Consider the following 19104-nt stretch of genomic DNA (forward strand, 5'->3'; position numbering starts at 1 on the left):
GTACACTGAAATACAGTTTTTATTTCAAATGAAGAAATCACAACACACAATTTTTAGTCTGAAGATCATACTTTTTTAAATATTTTGATCAGGTTTTAATATTTTGTTAACCAAAGGTTAAATTGGTACAAGGGCTAAAACTTGACTGTCCTTAAAAAATATGGGTGGGCTTTTTTAGCTGAAAAATATGCAAAATTACTTGTTTTGAAAATTAGACATGATACAGGACATTAAGATCATTTAATAATTTAATCATCATCTTCAACAACAACACATAGCATCATGTGAAAGTTACATGAATATTTGTCATGCCTCTGGTGAGCTGAAGTCTAATAATAAAAAGTTCTGGATGATGGGAATGCTGTTCTCATCACAGTGGAAATGGCTTCGTACAGTCAAGAGAAATTTATTCTTCATGGGTGTCAACATAGAACTAATCCTGTTAGCTACTACCTGGATGAACCTCATCTCTGATGCTGGGGCTTGGGACAAAAAAAGAAAAGAAAAAAGAATCCAATGACTTTTTAATTAACAATAATGAAACAAAACATCAAGAGAATGAATAAAGAGAAACACTGGTGGAGAGGGAAAAGGGGAAGTTCCTCACCTATGGTCTTATGTAGCTTATCTGGAGGAGTGTTCAGAAGGATCTTCTGCACTACAGCAGGAGGGACTTGCACACATATTTGATCATCTCCAGCTCTCACAGTTAAAACTACTGGCCTAGAAAGACAAGTCATGATGGTTTAGAAGATAAAGAATAGGTCTAGATAACTGGTTAACATCAGTTTCATTTTGCTTTTGCTGCTTTAGCAATAAATATTTATTTATACTGTATAATTTAATTTCTAAATCTAAATTCTTTTAATATATATATATACACACAGTACGAGTGTGTGTATAATATAGGTCTGTAAGAACAGACCTATAGTAGCGACGCACTCCTGTGTGTGGTAGACAAGGGTAGCAGGGTCTATATATGCCGTTCTCATCCGTCTCGAGTTCTGCAGAGCACTGTCCGCATCCAGCAAAAGTGATGTCACCAGAGACTACGTCCAGGATCTTCTCGATATGCGTGTTGCCATCTATTAACAGCGAGGCCTCCTGGGATGGACTGCTCTGGAACTGGAATGCTGTGATTTGAACTTTCAGCTCTACATCGCCTAATGAGTACATAAACAAGGGAGACTTAAATGTAACCATGATGAATTATACTAATTAAAAATGCATTGTTACTATCAGCAAAAAAACCTACCAGAGTATTTCTGGGACAGGAGTGTGTTGAGATCAATCTCAAAGCTGCTAGTGGTCCTCTGTGAGCGGACAGTGTTGTAAAACTCCTTACATCGACTGTCATCAGGAAAGAGAGGCTGACAGGTGCCCCATGGAGTAGAATGCAGCTCTAGCAAACCTGAGGTCATATCCTGTCTCACTAGCAGCATCCTGAACTCCCACACAGCATCTGTGAGGGGCATTAGCAATAATAATAATAATAAAAAAACATATTTCAGCTTTGTTACAGTGGTTCTCAAACTTTTCGACTCGAAGGCCCCTGTTGTCCAAGAATATATGAACCATTGAATTATAAACACCTTTGTTCCGGTCCAAACGCTGCAGCCAAGAGAGTGCAGCTCCCCAAAGTACGACAGACCCTTGGTGGCCATCTCCTTGCTCCACAGTCAAAACGGCTTTCAGTACACCTCCTGCTCTGGATATCCCCTCCACCTCATCACGCCAGCCTAAAATCAAGCAAAACAGCATTCTGTCACAGAGATCCTAAAGATTTGATTGTTTAGTATGTGAAGTGAATGTGAAGTACAAGGCACATATAAATCAATTATTAAATGTATTAAACGTCTCTCTGGAATACTCAATTCTGATTGGTCACTGGACTGTAATGTAGGCCTGCACGATTTGGGGGGGAACTTGAACTGCAATTCGAATAAATATTGCGATTTAAAATGTGATTTTTTTAATTAAAAAGTTCCAGTTTGCCGTGCTTGGCCCAAAATTTTGTGATTATATATCAATATGACTCATTTTATTATTACTAAATAAAAATAAGAAATATTAATATATAACAAAAAGACTATAATAATAATAAAAAAATAATAATAGTAATTTTAACAACAACAATAATGGTAATCATTTTACAGCGATATCTTTTTGACATAAAACATTTTTTTATATCACAAATATCTTTTCTAGTTGCCTTTGAAATTTGACTGTTAAAGGTGCAATAGGTGATCTGGGAAATGCTAACTTTAGCCTGCTAGCATTGAAAGCATACGATCCCACCACCCTCCCTGCAAATCGCTGTCCAAAGCCACACCTCCTTCAAAACACATGAACGCGCACAGACCTGAAGTGATACGACCAGAGACAACGTTATTGGATTACATCATGTGTCATTCACTGGTGAGAAAACTTAAAGCCGAAAGTATTCTTCATACGCAATTGTATGCATACAGTCGAACGTACATTCGACGCATGCATAATTTTAAGCAATCTCTCCCCACGAGTTACAACCACTGATCTACAGTATATAGTTCACTATATAGATCAGTGGTTACAACCCATGTAAAAACTGCAAAAAAATGAAATGCGTATAAAGAATGCACGGTTACAGAAATCTGGCGGTGCACGTTCAGTACTCGCATACTCTTCTGATGACGAAATTCACATCACAAGCACTGTATACTGACCCTCGCATAAGCGGAATAAGTGAAGTATACTTTGGCCTTTACAGTACAGTGAGTAACAGTACTACAATAATGAACATAAACAACTGTTTGCCATTCTTGCTCTGTCTGCACAGTGTACGCTATCGCGCTGATGACATATGATGTCTGCGTGAACAGGATGTGCAGAGGTATGCAAACACACGTTAACTGACAGGGAACACGTGCTATAATTTCATTCAGACATTTTATGGTCCTACGCCTTCCACAGATGACATATATTTATAAAAATACATTTAGACCGCTTAACATAGTGATTGCTATCAGGATATGAGGAGACTTTCAACCAGCATTACACAAAAAACAATTCTCTAGTGAATCACCTATTGCACCTTAAAGTATGTGAAATTAATGTTGTGCAAAGCACATATAATAACACATTATTTAATTTCTATGGAATACTTTATTCTGATTGGTCAATCGTTTCATCCAGCAGTCTGATATTTTCAGACCATTCACCTGGGTAATTAAATATGGCGCTACATGTTTATCGTATCACACTGCTATATCATCTGAAACACTGGACTGCAATTCAGTTCCATACCTGTAATTAACTTCCTGTGTTTAACTCTAAGCAGAGCATGAACCAATGTGTCAGGACGTAATGCTCCAAGGCGGATGAAGGGGATGGAGTGCAAATCCTGGAGTTTGTGAGGAGGTAGAGATACCAGCAGGGGGCGCTTCTCACACAGATGAGTACACAGCATTCTCAATGTATGAGAGTTCAAATTCTGTGGGGCTAGACAAGATCAGCATTACAAAGGGAGGGGACAATCATTACAGGCAATTACATAATAAGGTAAGATTTGTGACCATGTAAATATACATTTCAATATGACTTCTATACCTTTAAATTCAACCTGTCAAAATACTTAAGCCTCAGTAGCAATTACGTTTCTATTACCAGGTGGAATACGTTCCCCCGTGACCTGTCCCAGATTCAGCAGCTTACTGGTGAAGGAGGACTGCAGGACAGTCTCAGTCTTCCACTTGTCTATGTGCACTTTCACATCTGCCAAAGAAAATGCAGAAAGACAACTGTGGGCATTTCACAATAGACTGAATTGACTGTTGGGCTGACATGATCCCAGAGGTTTGTCCTGATATTCTTGTTTTGGTGCTTAGCCTTAGTAGATCATTTCCTTTGTTCACGCCTATTCTCTTGACAAAGATTCCTTCAAATGCTTCCTATAAATACAGTGAACACTAGGCTACTTCTGTATTTTCATTTATGAAGTAACATACTGGATGACAAAGCCTTAAAATCTAAATTCTGGATTCCAGAGTATATTGTATGTACTTTTTTAAAAAGAGGTCTCTTTTGCTCAACAAGGCTGCATTTATTTGATAATTGATAATAAAAAAAACTGTATTGTGAAATATTCCTGTGATATCAAAGCTGAATTTTCAGCAGCCATTACTCAGTGTTGGGGAGTAACAGGTTACATGTAATTAGATTACGCAATTCAATTACAAAATAAAATAAATGTAACTGTAATCAGTTACAGTTACTGAGAAAAAATATTTAATTAAATTACTGTTACTTAAGAAAATAATAATGATTACAAAGGGGGTTTCATCTGTTTTCTGTAAAAAGCTAGGATATGTTGAATAATACACAAAGCATGTCTCCAGCCATTTAAAGACCGTTTAGCAAAGCAATGCTATTCTGATGCTTTTGATTGGCTCTTGTTTGAATTTGCAGCGCACCACGTCTGCCAATTACATCAATATTGTCGCTGAAAGCTTTAGGCTATACAACCTGTCTGAGAGTTGCCACCATGGCGAGTGATAAAAATGTGTTTCAGTGCTGGAAAAAAGTAATCCAAAAGTAAATCAAATGTAATCCGTTACATTACTGTAATAAAGTAATTGAAAAGTTCCACTACTTATTACATTTTAAATAGGGTAACTTGTAATCTGTAGCCTATTATATTTATAAAGGAACCTTCCCAACACTGCCATTACTCCAGTCTTCAGTGTCGCATGATCCTTCAGAAATCATTATAATATGCTGATTTGGTGCTCAAAAAACATTTCTTATTATTATCAATTGTTATTAAAAATTTTTTTTTATTATTATTATTAAAAATTGTGCTACATTTTTTTCAGGATTTCTTTTTGATTAAGTTCAAAAGGAAATTTTTTAAATATACTTTTTTTGTAATATTAGAAAATGTCTTTACTGCAACCTTTAAGCAATTGAATGTATTTTTGCCTAATAAAAGTATTAATTTCTTTTGAACTGTAGTGTATGTGCAATTATATTAAGTGTATTGTTGTATTACAAGAATATGACTATAAGTCCTTTCGTAACTTGGCCAATAAACATGAATTTAGAATTATACTTGTAGATTCTTATTTTAGTTAGAGAATGCACAATTAACATCAGCAACGTAATGTAATTTAACATAAATTCCTGACTTTTCTGGATATTTGGCACTTTTAAGACTGATATTTGCCAGACGCAACAAAAGTGTTTGTTTCTAGAGGAAGTCTCAATGGTTTCACCTGTAATTAGCAGAATATCTCCTGGATATACTGTCAGAGCCCAGAAAGCAGCTGTCCGCCATAGAACCACCTTCATCTCCATGTCCGATTGGTCGGTGACAATCAGCGTTGCTAGAGGTACACTGGTACCAGCCGAAACTCCAGTTTTCACTTTGACCTCTTTTAAGTAGCATGGGTGCACCACAGCAACCAAGATGGCGTATCTTACACCATGGGTCTTACACCTGGCCAGCAGTGTTGTTGGACCACAGACGGGGGCAGCAGATTTTAACCTCTGCTCTGTTGTTTCTTTAGTTTTACTTACAGTCTGAGACAACTTCCTCTTTTTAGAAGTAGTGGGAGTAGGTGAAGTCTGTGCAGTTGTAGTCGGTGAGTCAACATTAAGCCCAGCTTCCTCATGATCCACAGGTTTTTCAGCAATAGCATTGCCCTGAGAGCAGAGGATGCCGTCAGATGTGATTTCCAGAATCACCCCTCTCTCCTGTTGTCTTTGGCTTAGACTGTCATTATGCCACTCTCCTGAGCTTTGCAAGGTTCCTCCCAAGCCCCTCTCTTCAGGGCTGACCACTGGACTGTACAGTTCTGGAGAACTTAAGGAGGCTGAAGCCATTTGTTTAGGCGGGGTATGTGGAGAACCAAGAAGAAAATCTTCAAGAAATCCAGAAGTTGGACACCGGGCCACTCTACTTCGAAGAAGCAAGGCTTGGGACTTTGTCCATGTACTCAGATACTCAGTCTCTGTGGAAACAGGCGATGTAGGCCTTACGTCTCTGCTCTGTCCAATTAAACTAGTCTGCTTGCAGGAGAAACAACTATCTAGGTATTCTGTCACCAATACAGGACACAACTCCTCTTCTTCAACAGACTCTACCTTTGATTGAGAGCACTCGCAGCCCGATGGAGTACTGTCATCCTGGGATGTTTCCGTTTTGTCCTCTGTACCCTCAGGTATTCTCTCAGAGGTACCAGCAGACTTCAGTCTACCACTAATTACTGCACCACACTCATCGTCTGTCTGAACTTCTCTGACAGTGTCCTTGGGAATCAACCTGCCTTGACTCCAAGTGAGGTCCACTGTCTTCCAGTGCTGGTCTCCACTATCCTGTGCCTCTAAAGCAAGGTCTTGGGGACATGGGGCACCCCAAAATACATGAATCTTTGGTTTGTTTGCCATATTGCACGTCCTGAAGTTGAACTGATATTGGCCCAGTCATACGATTTATTTTTCCAGGTCTTCTATCATATTTACAGGTAGATTAAAGTGGCCACCTGCAAGAAAATAGAAATACATACTGTAAGTTAAAACCTATAGACAAAAGCCCAAATAAATATTAAAGTGCCCCTATTATGGTTTTTGGAATATTCCCTTTCATGCAGTGTGTTTGTGAATGTGAACATTCTGCAAAATTGTAAAGTCGAAAGTGCACGATAAATAAAGTTATTGTCTCCCAAAAGAAAGAATTGACTCGTCGTTTGTATTTCGAATCCCACTTCATGACAGTTCTACATCACTAGAAAAGACATTTTAACATTTATATACGTCATCCGAACGCGAACAACTTGACCAGCCCTCAAATGTAATTTTACTGATGACTGCTTCTCAAATCACAGAGTTCAACCCGGGATTTGCAAAATGCTTGCTTTATTTGGACCAACTTGCTCCTCAGAATTACTTGCTAATTATTGATATATACTACCTGGTGTTCAAAATAACAATGAAAAATTACAAAAGCACATAACAAAATTACTAAAACAAATGTAAAGCCTAAAATTTAAATAAAAACTGAAAACAAAAATATGAATAAATTATAAAAGTATAAAGATACCAAAAATTGTACTGAACGTGCCTTTAAATATATCAACAAACCATATATATATATATATATACACGCAGTTGAAAAATAGCTAAATTACTGTAAATGATTGTGGTCTAAAAGTCAGTGGAGGATTCCAAGCAAGGTAGGAAGAAGGAATACACTGTAAAACCTCCACATCTGGTGGGAATAACTGAGAGTATTTTAATGTGTCTGTGCAAGTATGCATTCCTCAGATCAGTTGTTTTCACTTAAAACAGCCGTTTAATGAGTGACTCTCCAGAACTTCACCAACCAGATGATGGGTGTAGGCGCCATGTGAGCCAATAACAGAGCCGTACATGGTTCTTTCAAACTACAGTGAGATTTATTGCAGGCAGAATTTGTAGCCTAAGCTGGGGTATGGAGGGGTGGCATAGACAAGAATAAAGAGGACTGAGAACAGACATAATTTCATGCTGATTCACACATGTATTCAAGGTGTATGGAAAAAAGGTTACTACTTTTTACTTGATTACACCACATGACATTTTTAGAGTCATTAAGTTTAAGGGGGGCGTTGGGGGGTCCTAATGCTATTTCATGCATTCTGACTTATTTACACTGTCAAAGAGTTGGGTTCTCATGCTAAACATGCTAAATAAATTTAAAAAACGGATGGAGTATTTCCAAAATACACTCCTTCAGGATTCTAATAAGTTGGCAATCAGCGCGTAAGTGCATATAATGTAAACAACACAAACGTATAGTGCAGTGGTTCTCAAACTTTCGATACCAAGTACCACCTCAGAAAATATTTGGCTCTCCAAGTACCACTATAATGACCAACATTAAAATACAGTAGCTATTCAACTACATCTCTGCACAGTTCAAAAACGAGGCAGTTTATTCCTAATACGAATATTTATTGTCAACCACTTTAACATTGTAAATAGAGTTCCACTAGTGGTACTTGTACCACACTTTGAGAACCACTGGTATAGTGAATTGAAAGTTATCCAGGGATAATGCCATGATGTATTTTGTTTGTGTGTGTGTGTGTGTGTGTGTGTGTGTGTGTGTGTGTGTGTGTGTGTGTGTGTGTGTGTGTGTGTGTGTGTGTGTGTGTGTGTGTGTGTGTGTGTGTGTGTATGTGTATGTGTGTGTGTATGTGTACTCCACCCACTGCACACCTGCACAAGCTCGGCTGTTTTCGGAAAGAAATGGTACAGTGTACAGTATCTGTCTTTTATAAATATGATAAAACTAACAACGTTAGTTTTATGGATGCAATACTACTCTATAGGTACTCAAAAATAACATGAGACTGGCAGAAACTGTGTGTGTTATGTACACTTTAAGTTTTTAAAAAATGCAAAATCAACATGTGACAGAGTAATGTTTTTTTTGTCATTTAAACAGAGTTCATGGCATCTTGTAAAAATAAAATAGTAATCATTTTTAAACATAAAAAATAGAAATACCATAAAAAACTACCTCCAATGATCCACTGAGTCTGAGGCAATGGAGCATGCACACATTGCAAATATGAGTCATAATATCCTGGGAGATTGCCAAAAAACAAGTACAAAATCTTTATCAAAGAGGCCCTGCAAGAGCTGATCTCCAGAACAGGATGCATTTCAGGCAGAAACAAATTACAGTTGACACAAAGACATGACAAAACTCCCCATGTCACCCCAGGTGAAGTAAAGAAGTAGGCTACATCTGGTTTTATCAATTTACAAATAATGCTCTTTTAGTACCATATTTGGGTCTTACCTGTTTGTGTGCAGAGAGAGAGAGAGGGAGAGAGAGAGAGAGAGAGAGAGAGAGAGAGAGAGAGAGAGAGAGAGAGAGAGAGAGAGAGAGAGAGAGAGAGAGTGAGAGGGAGGGAGGGAGGGCGAGAGAGAGAGAGAGAGAGAGAGAGAGAGAGAGAGCACAGAACACAGGGTCATTGCCCTTGATTATCCTTCTATGCATGTACCATTCCAACACAAAATATTGCATCTAATGACCAAACTATACTGAACAAATGCTAATACTAGGTTTCAGAAAGAAAGCAAATACGAAATATGAAGCTACTCCATTATGGGCTGGAAAAGACCAATAACCCTGACACCAACTAATCACTGTCAGCAGGGCTTCAGTTGACCTCTCATGACCTCGGCTGCACAAGAAAAAGCCAGTTTGGATGTGCGAAAACAGAATAACCTTTGCCCTCTTAAATACCTCCCGATCCTAGTCTGTACTATTCTAGATAATGTTTGAAACTTTGTATTGTTATATTGTTATTGTGCTCCTTTAGATGAATCACTACTTGTATTCCATATTTGTAATGTTGGAATGAATGAAAATATACCAAAGTACAGTGGCATCAGATGGTAATGCAGGTAATGAATATATAATTCAGTAATATTATATATAGGCCTCCAGCTCTGGAAAAAATTAAGACATTTCTCAATGTTAAAGCGTTAGTTCACCCAAAAATTTAAATAATGTAATTTATTACTCACCCTCATGCTGTTCCACACCCGTAAGACATTTTTTTGTTGAAATCAGAAGGCTCAGTGAGGCCTCCATAGGGAGCAAAGCAATTTACACTCTCAAGATCCATTAATGTACTAAAAACATATTTAAATCAGTCCATGTGAGTACAGTGGTTCAATATTAATATTATAAAGCGACAATAATATTTTTGGTGCGCCAAAAAAAAAAAACTAAATAACGCGTTATATAGTGATAACCGATTTCAAAACACTGCTTCATGAAGCCTCAGAGTGTATCGAATCAGCGAGTCGAATCATGATTCGGATCGCGTGTCAAACCGCCAAACTGCTGAAATCAAGTGACTTGGGCGCTCTGAACCACTGAATCATTGTTCCCTATGGAGGCCTCACTGAGCCTTCGGATTTCAACAAAAATATCTTAATTTTTTGTTACGAAGATGAACGGAGGTCTTACGGGTGTGGAACGGCATGAGGGTGAGTAATAAATTACATTATTTTCATTTTTGGGTTAACTTACCCTTTAAGTGGTCTCTTATTTTTTTCCAGAGCTGTATATATATATATATATATATATATATATATATATATATATATATATATATATATATATATATATATATATATATATATATATAATATCACTGAATTAAATATTAGCATACATACTAAAGTACACTACCTAATGTTCTTAAAGAACATTTTCCACCACAAAAAGACATGAATATGAGTAGGGGTGGATGTATGCATACATTGTATATGTAGCCTACACATGGGAATTTCATTGTTTTAATAGTTTTATATCTTTAATGTATTATGTTGCGTTGGTGGTGTCCTTGAGGTGTGTTGTGAAGCCAAATACTATTTTCCTCTTGTGGACAATAAAGTTTTTTTTTAATGAGATTACTGTTATTATTGATTATTAAAGTTGCTGCTGTCCAAATGTGTTGCCTGAACGTTGTGGACAGCAGAAACTTTAATACTTTACACATTTTTGTAATGCTTTTTCCCTAGGTTGCAAACACCCTTATTTGCTTATGGTTCCTGCTCTGTGACCGCCTCCCAGCTTGAGGTGGAGACCCACGGCACGCCTGTCTGCCGTTTAAAACAACTCGCAAACAGTTTCAAGCTGACACTTTATTTAGTGTAGCAGAAAAAGGAGGTGCTGTGGTGTCCGTTTATTCACCCCGATCATTCTTTAACACTGTATATCTTAGGTTTCCCCCCCCTTTATAGATATTGTTAGTTAGTGTGTTAGTTAAAGTCATGTATAGGTATCTGGGGGAGCTCGTCACACGCGCAGCCGCCAGCAGCTCGTTGGCCTCGGGATGCGTCGATTCCGCTCTGCCCGCTTCCGCGGCTCTCATGCGGGTCCGCCGTTACAGCGAAGCCGTAGCAGAGAAAGACGATGATCCTAACTTCTTTAGGATGGTCGAGGGTTTTTTCGACCGCGGAGCTTCAATCGTGGAGGACAAACTCGTGCACGATCTCAAGACGAGAGAAACGCCCGAGCAGAAGAGGCACCGAGTCCGAGGGATCCTCAAGATCATTAAGCCCTGCAACCATGTCCTGTCCGTGTCATTCCCCATCAAAAGAGACAACGGGGAGTGGGAGATGATCGAGGGCTACAGAGCTCAACACAGCCAGCACAGGACTCCGTGTAAAGGAGGTAAGTTTGAATTTACTAATTAATTATTACACCGGGGATAATAGGAAGTTAATTCTCGCGAGTAAACATGCAAGCTAGCTAGCATAGCACTTACCTGTACACCGTTTCTGAAGTTTTGCATTATGATGACGTAGGTCTGGTGTCTGCAACATATTTATTTACACGCTTCGTTTTTGTATTTTGACAGCGAGTGATAAATGATAGGCCTTGTTGCGTGCCATGAACATGGGAAAACTTCCTGCATTGCGTTTGCGCAGCAGCGACACTCTGCGGCTATTCGCGTGCAAGCGTTTCTGGCTCTTAAACTTTCAAACACCAATCTTTGTAGAATGTGTAGTGTAATAAACAGATAATGTGCTTTATCCAATAAACTGTTTTTTTTAGATTATCTTCCTTCTTTCTGGTTCAAGCTTGTTAAATGGTCTAAGGTTTTCAAAATGTGGCCTAAAAGATGGTCACTAGCTGGTTTGTTGCAGAAAATGGCCCATAATAGAAGAGACAGAAACAAAATACCATGTTCCAAATCATAGTTTGACCGTCTTAAGCTTAAGTATGTTCGCTTGGACCAGCTATTGACCAATTTAGACCAGCTAGAATCCAGGCAACTACCATGTTAAAATTCAGCTTAAAATGGGGTTTTCCAGCAGGATTAACAGTGTCTATAAATGCCTTTGTACGCATTGCATTTTATATTTGATAATATGTAGGAGAATGTAATTGGAAAATCTTTTAAACTAATGTATAACGAAATAGGTCCGGCATTTCTTCACCATTTTAGGTCGTCATTTGTAAAGTATTGCAGCAGGAATGCTGCCTGTCCTGTTCCTGTGTTTATTTTATAGGATAGTTTTGCGTCTTTATCTTTGTTCTTTTATATATCATATGAATTACAGTTTTATCTTTGCAGAGATATTTGTGTGCTTTTTGGAAGTCGTGAACTCGTATTCATTATCTGTGGAATGTGTTTATGTAGCTGTTTCTATAAAGCTTGTGACCATTACATTTTGCTTGGTCAGGACTGACTGTGCAATGCTTTATTAAGGAAGGGAGGTGGAAGACCCCAGAGAAGTTCAATCTCTCAGCAGTTTCCTTGAATGGAAGCTTCATCCTATCAGCATTTTTAAACTATTATCCCCTTTTTTAAAACTGAGATATCTTAAACAGTAGAATGAACAAATAAAATAACTTGTATCCCATTTCCTTTAATCACCATTTTAAGTTGCCTAAATTGCATATGAGTTAGGCTGAATTGATCAACAAAGTTTTGGAATAGATCGTATAAAGTTCACTGTGTTGAGTTTGTAAATTAGTGCTTTAGTCAGTATGGCAATCGGTTAACCAGATAAAACATCATATGTTTTTGGAACTGTGTGTCAGGATGTCTCTGATCAAGGTAATGTGTAAAAGCTTCATAACCAGTTAACATGGGGGAAGAGGTCAAAATTGGTCTTTTTGTTTTGTTAATTTATCCTATACTGTTTTCTACTATATTGGCTTTTATGCAGGTAAAGAATAAGATGATCAGCAATCTTATACTTTTAATAAGAAAGAAGATTAAGAAAAACATGGTTATAATAGGTTAGAGAATGCAGACCTTGGACCCCCTGAATATGTAACGCAAAAGTGTGCCACAGTATGCATACATAAGTGCCAATGCAGCTGCCTTTTTGATAAAAAAATAAAGTTTCCTTACTCAGTCACCAATAAACTCTGGAAAGAGACCAGAGTTGTTTTTAAATCTGCACTGATAACTTTATTTGATGTTAATAGTAATTTGCAATGAATTATTAGCTCATCATCCATGAAATGAAGAAACTTTCTAGTGTCGTCCAAGCAGCACTTTTGAGGATGATTGCAAACAGAGATGTTTGGGGTAGTCACTTTGGCTTCATCCACACCCAGTTTGGGCCCTGCCTAGATTTTCTTCCCTCATAGTTTAGTGGAGAGAGTGAGTCATCAAAGTGGTTGGTTGGTTTACTGACTGTCCTGCTTCACAAAATTTCCCTCTCAGAGCTGTAGACCTTTTTTTCTTTTTTTTGCTGCACATGGCAGTTTGAATTTTCCAGGCCTCCTACTAAAACAGGATATTGCCCAGATCATTAATGCTATTTTAACTTACAGGCAAGGTCCACTAATCCTAAAAAGTCTTGAATTATATAACACATTATTAAAGGGTTGTAGTCTGTTTCCTTTAGCTTTAATCAATAGAAAATCTCCTGTCTTGGAATCATAAAACATGTTAAAATGGGCAATAATTCTTGTGATTTATTTTGATCCTTGATATACAGACATTATTTTCATAGACCTCTAGTCTGATGAGGACTCACACTGCTTCTGTTTCTCCAGGTATCCGTTATAGTACAGAAGTGTCTGTCGATGAGGTGAAAGCCCTCGCCTCACTAATGACATATAAATGCGCAGTTGTAGGTAAGTTATGTTCTTTAACTTGTTTGTGTATATTTGTTTGGTTGTTGTCGTTGTTAGTATGAACATGTAATCATCCACATGGACTGTGCTCTCAACAGATGTGCCTTTTGGAGGAGCTAAAGCTGGAGTGAAAATTAACCCAAAGAATTACTCTGTGAGTCTTTTCATATTCCCTGCGTAATTATTATTTCAGAATATGGTGAGAGTGTTCAATTAATTACACTTTCTAATTTGAAATATTCCTGAAAATTAATGGCTATATTTATATTTTATTTTTGTTACAGTGTCTTTCATGAGCTAGAACATAATTTACAGTGCAAAATTGTATTTGTCCATTATATTTATTGAAGATTTCTTGACTCACAGAGAGAAATCCTACTGGGTTTAAAGCCTGTTCTGTACATTCCTTTGTTTGTTTGTATTTTATCATTGGTGAATTAAACATGCCGTATTTAGTTTAGTATTCAGATGACAGACTCCCAGTCTACAACTAGCATTACTTTCTAAATGTATAGCTACATCCTTAAATCCCCAACGGACTTTTAATCTCTTTTGAAACAAGATTTGATCATTCCATTAAACATATTTTATTGGACTGTCCCACCTTTTATTGCAAGTAGACAACATTTTTCTATAGTAAGATCACTTAAGAACTTAGTGAGATTTTACTAGAAAAGGTTTTAGAATTTTTATCATGTTAATGTAAAAAAATACAAAGCCCTTATGATGTCGGAAAAGAAGATGGAAGGAAAAATAGTCAATGCTTTTGCGTTCTCTCGCAATGTTTGCATCCCGCTGAGAAACTTTGCGTTTGCAACTGAAAGCAAATTATCTCGGGGGAACACAAACATTTTGCGAGTGAACGCAAAGTAATACTCTGGGGAATACAAAACATTTGCGAGAGAATGCAAAAACATTGCCAAATAATTTATCTCATATTTTTTTCTTCACCATGTCCCTTTTGGGGGCTCCGTAAAACATTTTTTTATAATATTAACTGCAATTTTTTCTTTTTGTTTGGTTAATTGTATTTATGCAACTTTCTCATAACTAGCCTCATATGCGTTAATAAGCTAAATGAATACTACTCTAAATGTATACTTCCATATTCTTAATTGCATTATAGTCACTGATGTATTTTTTTTTTCTTATCTTGCACAGGACACAGAACTGGAGAAGATCACAAGAAGGTTTACCATTGAATTGGCTAAAAAGGGCTTCATTGGTGAGTCTTGAGCAGGCACACACTGAATCTGTTCCCGAATTTTGCAAAAAGCTCAGCAGAATTGGACTCTGCATGTGCTAAAGTCTACACATCCCTCATTCCTTGTGGATGTTTATGAAGTATTTTGGCTAATATCATTATGTTTTGTCTACCTTTAAAAATGCATGGTCTTCTGCTTAACACATTGTACCATTCATTTGGTAGAATTCCGTAGAATTTCCCCAAGTATCAGTGCAAAATAAGTCTGCAGATTTTGTCAGGGCCTACTAGTTACGAGGCAGTGCGTATTACAGGGAAAAAAAGTGTTGTTTTCTATTTATAGTGAACATTAGTTTATCAATATTTGTTGTTTCCTAATGACATCTGATAAGCATATTTTACTATTTGGACTAAAATGAAACAGGGACGGTAGATTAGACACTATCACAGATTAGACTCTATTGCACTCAGTAACAATAGTCAGGTAATACTTGGCATCAGATTAACAGTTATGCCACTATTGACACCACTTCTACATTCCAAGTAATTTTTTTTCTGTAGCCTGAAAGGCTATATAAACTGTACTCCTATTACATATGTTTTAAGAGCTTGTAATAGAGCCACATTTCCTCAGGTAGTTTTTGTTTTGTTTTGTTTTGTTTTTTTGAGCTGGCTTTCCACATTGCTGGCTTCCGACAACACAATGCAGATTCTCTTGAAAAACTGCAGTGACTGCACAGTTGCCATCATGTCTTATTAATGTATTATCACAGAGGTTTTTACGTTTGGCATTAAATCTGTACAGATATTTAACCCTCATCCTCTCCTCACATCCTGTAGCAAATCCTTCCCTTTTGGTTCAAAGTGATTGAAAAGTATACTTCTTTTGTCCAGAAAGCCTATATTTCATTTTGATAATATTTTTTTCTATTTTTAATGCATTTTTATGGGAGATTTTTATTTTAATATATTTTTTATTTTATTTACTTTTTAAATTACTAGATTTGATTAATAAATAATATAATTTAAGCACATTCTTCACAGTGTCTCTTTCAACTTAAATTCAAAATAACTCCAATACATGCATAACCAGCTCAAAACAGCTCAAAATATCTCACATTGGGTCAAATTGGGTGTCTCTGCTGACCTCTTGTGAAAAAAAAATAATATAACATGATATTTCATTACTCTTGCCACTAGATGGCTTTATAGCTCTTTTGAGCAAATGAGCTTTTCCGCTGGGTCCTAAAGTAAGTTTTTGAGCTTATCTCTTCAGTAAGCATACAGATACACATTTACATTTTTGGTAAGGTTTAGTTTTTATTTTGACTTAGTTTTACTTCCTAAGGGGGTCAAATCAGGATTTGTTACTTTTTTTATTACAACCACATAAACCTCAAATAAAGTAAATTGTGTGTGTGTGTGTGTGTGTGTGTGTGTGTGTGTGTGTGTGTGTGTGTGTGTGTGTGTGTGTGTGTGTGTGTGTGTGTGTGTGTGTGTGTGTGTGTGTGTGTGTGTGTGTGTGTGTGTGTGTGTGTGTGTGTGTGTGTGTGTGTGTGTGTGTGTGTGTGTGTGTGTGTGTGTGTGTGTGTGTGTGTGTGTGTGTGTGTGTGTGTGTGTGTGTGTGTGTGTGTGTGTGTGTGTGTTCGTGGTTCAAGTGCTACAAAAGTCCTAAGGTCTTGGACCACTCTGATGAACACTCTTTTTTTTTTTTTTTATTCTATTGGTCAAAACGACCCGAGGGAAGGATGAGTTAGGATAAATAGCTGAGCCATGGGAAGTAGCACACTCATTTCTGTTTCCTGCGTTAGGGCCTGGCATCGATGTCCCCGCCCCAGATATGAGCACAGGAGAAAGGGAAATGTCCTGGATTGCTGACACGTATGCTAACACAATGGGCCATAATGTAAGTTGAACAATGTGACCAAGTGTTTGTGTAATACGCAACTGGTTTGCTTAAGCAGAATCTATAAGAGACCCTTTTTATTGGGGTGTTTGGCATGATGCATTATTACAGATCATGCCACTGACCTCACATACTTATGGACATTATTTATGTATTTACTTATGGAATGTTTGCACTTGCATGTTGTAATTGAACTGACAAGCAGTGATATAGATAAAAAAATTTAAATACCACTATATAATATATATAATAAAGTGCCCCATTCCAACAGGATGAGAATGTAGATAGCATATAGCTACATTTTATAAAATATTTTATCTCTGTAGTAGCATAGTTATTTGTGATTACCAGAGATTTCTCTTTGTGTTGATACTTCTGTGTAGCTGACTGTAAACAAGATGTTTAGACTGTCATAAAAATGGGTTTCCTAAATAATGTGCTGCATTAGAAAAAAGGCTAATACCTAAACTTAAAACGTTAAATGTCTTGGGCTGACCTACAAACACTTACTTCAGGAAATGCATATCTTGTTTTCCCCCAAAAACACATTTTTATAGCATAATATTGTTGATAAATGCTGTAAGTGCATGCATACAGATATTTTTATGGATCATTTTATGCAAACATTACCTTGATATGGTGCAATTATACCTTGATATGGTGCAATTTTATGCAAACATTACCTTGATATGGTGCAATTATACCTTTTCACATATTGTAGTCATGTTGAAAAATCACTCAGGATATCTGTAAGACCTCTCGTTATATTGATGACTCACTCAGTGCCTAGAGCTTTACTGTCCCTGACAAAGAATGTGGTGTTTATGAGGCCAGGAGAACAAAGCGCCCCTGTGTTTTTCCACCCTCTACTGACAGACTCTTTCAATACAGTCTGTCCTCCCATGGCAGTCGTTTGCTTTGTCTTGGTAGCTGTGACGTTCTGTACTTTTTGCGAGCTGGCTAGATACATGATAGGACTAGGGCTGGTCCGAATACCATTTTTTTGAGCTTCGAAGCTTTGGTAGTAATCAACATCGAATATTCGAAGCTTCGGAGGGAAGGAGCTGAACATATCCTTCTCTCTAATAAAGGCTGGAATCTGGAGAAGCGGCGTGCCTCAAGCGGGCAGGGCTTATATGCTCCGCGAACGGGCAATGAACTAGTGATATAAAACACACAGATCTGTTCCGTCCCAGTTTTGATATATTATAGTAGCTAGTAAAAATAATTAAAAAAAATTGTTCAGTTATAGAACAGACTAAGCCCCTATTTCTGCCCCTGGAGCCGGGCTTCGTGCCAATTTTCACGTCATACCTCAAACGCGGGCTTTTTCCTTCATTTTATATTTTAGACATTCATTAATTAAAAGAAACAATGAGGTGTGCAGCGCTGGTGGAAACAACATGAGACCATGACACCACGACTGTCAAGACGACTCGCACAGTGTTGAGAGTTTCACCACGAATGAGTAAAGCAAGCCAACACGAACGTCTTAGATGCTCAAAAACACAATCATCTTCATTAAAACGAATGAGACGAAATGTTCTTACAGTGCTTAGGTCACTCGTTCTGATATTGCGGTCTTTGATCTTGAAATGAGCTGATGAATAGACTATAATGCAGCTCATATCTGTTGCTTTCGTTGACGTGAACTCCGTTAAATGTGTATATGCTAGCGCAATAATCGAAGATCGGATTTATATTAATTTTGCGGAGAGGTGTAAGTAAAGACAACCAGCCTATTTTTTATTTATTTATTTTTGAACACGTTTCCTCAACAAAAAAAAATATATATATATTATAAGCAAGACAAGTGTTGATTTAAGAGGATAAATGGATCAAACGTGTTGTTAACTCACTCAGTCCGCTTGGTCATTACTTATAAAAAAGAAAACTTTAAATTAACAATCAAAAAAATGCTTTAAATGCTTTTTTCTAAATTAACTTAATAAAGAAACGAAACGAAATATAACTACTTTGACATTAAAAACAAAACTGAACTATTTTAATGGCTGCAAAGTTAATTTAGAAAAATGGGGAGGAATGTTTACTCAAAAAAAGGTTCTATATGGCACTAAAATTAAAAATTAAATAAAAAATAAATAAATAAATTAAAAAAACACGTCACTTCACTTTATTTGTTTCATTTGCGCCGTTGCTAGCAGCATCAGCGTCAGCTTGTCAAAATGCCTTTTTACTGTGGTGGTGGTGATAGTAGGCTAAATGTTTAAATTTTATGTATATTTTTGAAACGGTGATGTCATGGGAAGACTAAAAGGGATACAACTACGGGCACTGGGCATGCGCACATCAATACTGCGTTGTTTAATTACTGTATTTGCATTA

General features: G+C 37.1%; 2 protein-coding genes across 2 annotated transcripts in view; one reads left to right on the plus strand and one right to left on the minus strand.

The window, feature by feature from the left end:
* shld2 (shieldin complex subunit 2) lies at window positions 1-11466 on the minus strand. Its single transcript, XM_079842993.1, has 9 exons — window positions 11316-11466; window positions 5253-6521; window positions 3646-3753; window positions 3286-3480; window positions 1593-1739; window positions 1256-1462; window positions 926-1163; window positions 608-723; window positions 1-482 (listed from the first exon to the last, which is right to left on the minus strand). Exons 2-9 carry the CDS (start codon window positions 6424-6426, stop codon window positions 307-309), a joined length of 2361 nt encoding a protein of 786 aa, XP_079699119.1. The 5' UTR covers window positions 6427-6521; window positions 11316-11466; the 3' UTR covers window positions 1-306.
* The window catches only part of glud1a (glutamate dehydrogenase 1a), a 17541-nt gene continuing 9071 nt past the window's right edge, over window positions 10635-19104 (plus strand). The window contains exons 1-5 of the mRNA XM_079842994.1: window positions 10635-11221; window positions 13568-13648; window positions 13747-13802; window positions 14810-14873; window positions 16664-16758. Of these exons, the coding sequence (XP_079699120.1) occupies window positions 10819-11221; window positions 13568-13648; window positions 13747-13802; window positions 14810-14873; window positions 16664-16758 (699 nt within the window). The 5' untranslated portion in view covers window positions 10635-10818. The remainder of the gene's footprint in view (window positions 11222-13567; window positions 13649-13746; window positions 13803-14809; window positions 14874-16663; window positions 16759-19104) is intronic.

The sequence above is a fragment of the Gobio gobio genome, assembly GCF_949357685.1.
Source record: "Gobio gobio genome assembly, chromosome: 18".
Classification (NCBI taxonomy): Eukaryota; Metazoa; Chordata; class Actinopteri; order Cypriniformes; family Gobionidae; genus Gobio; species Gobio gobio.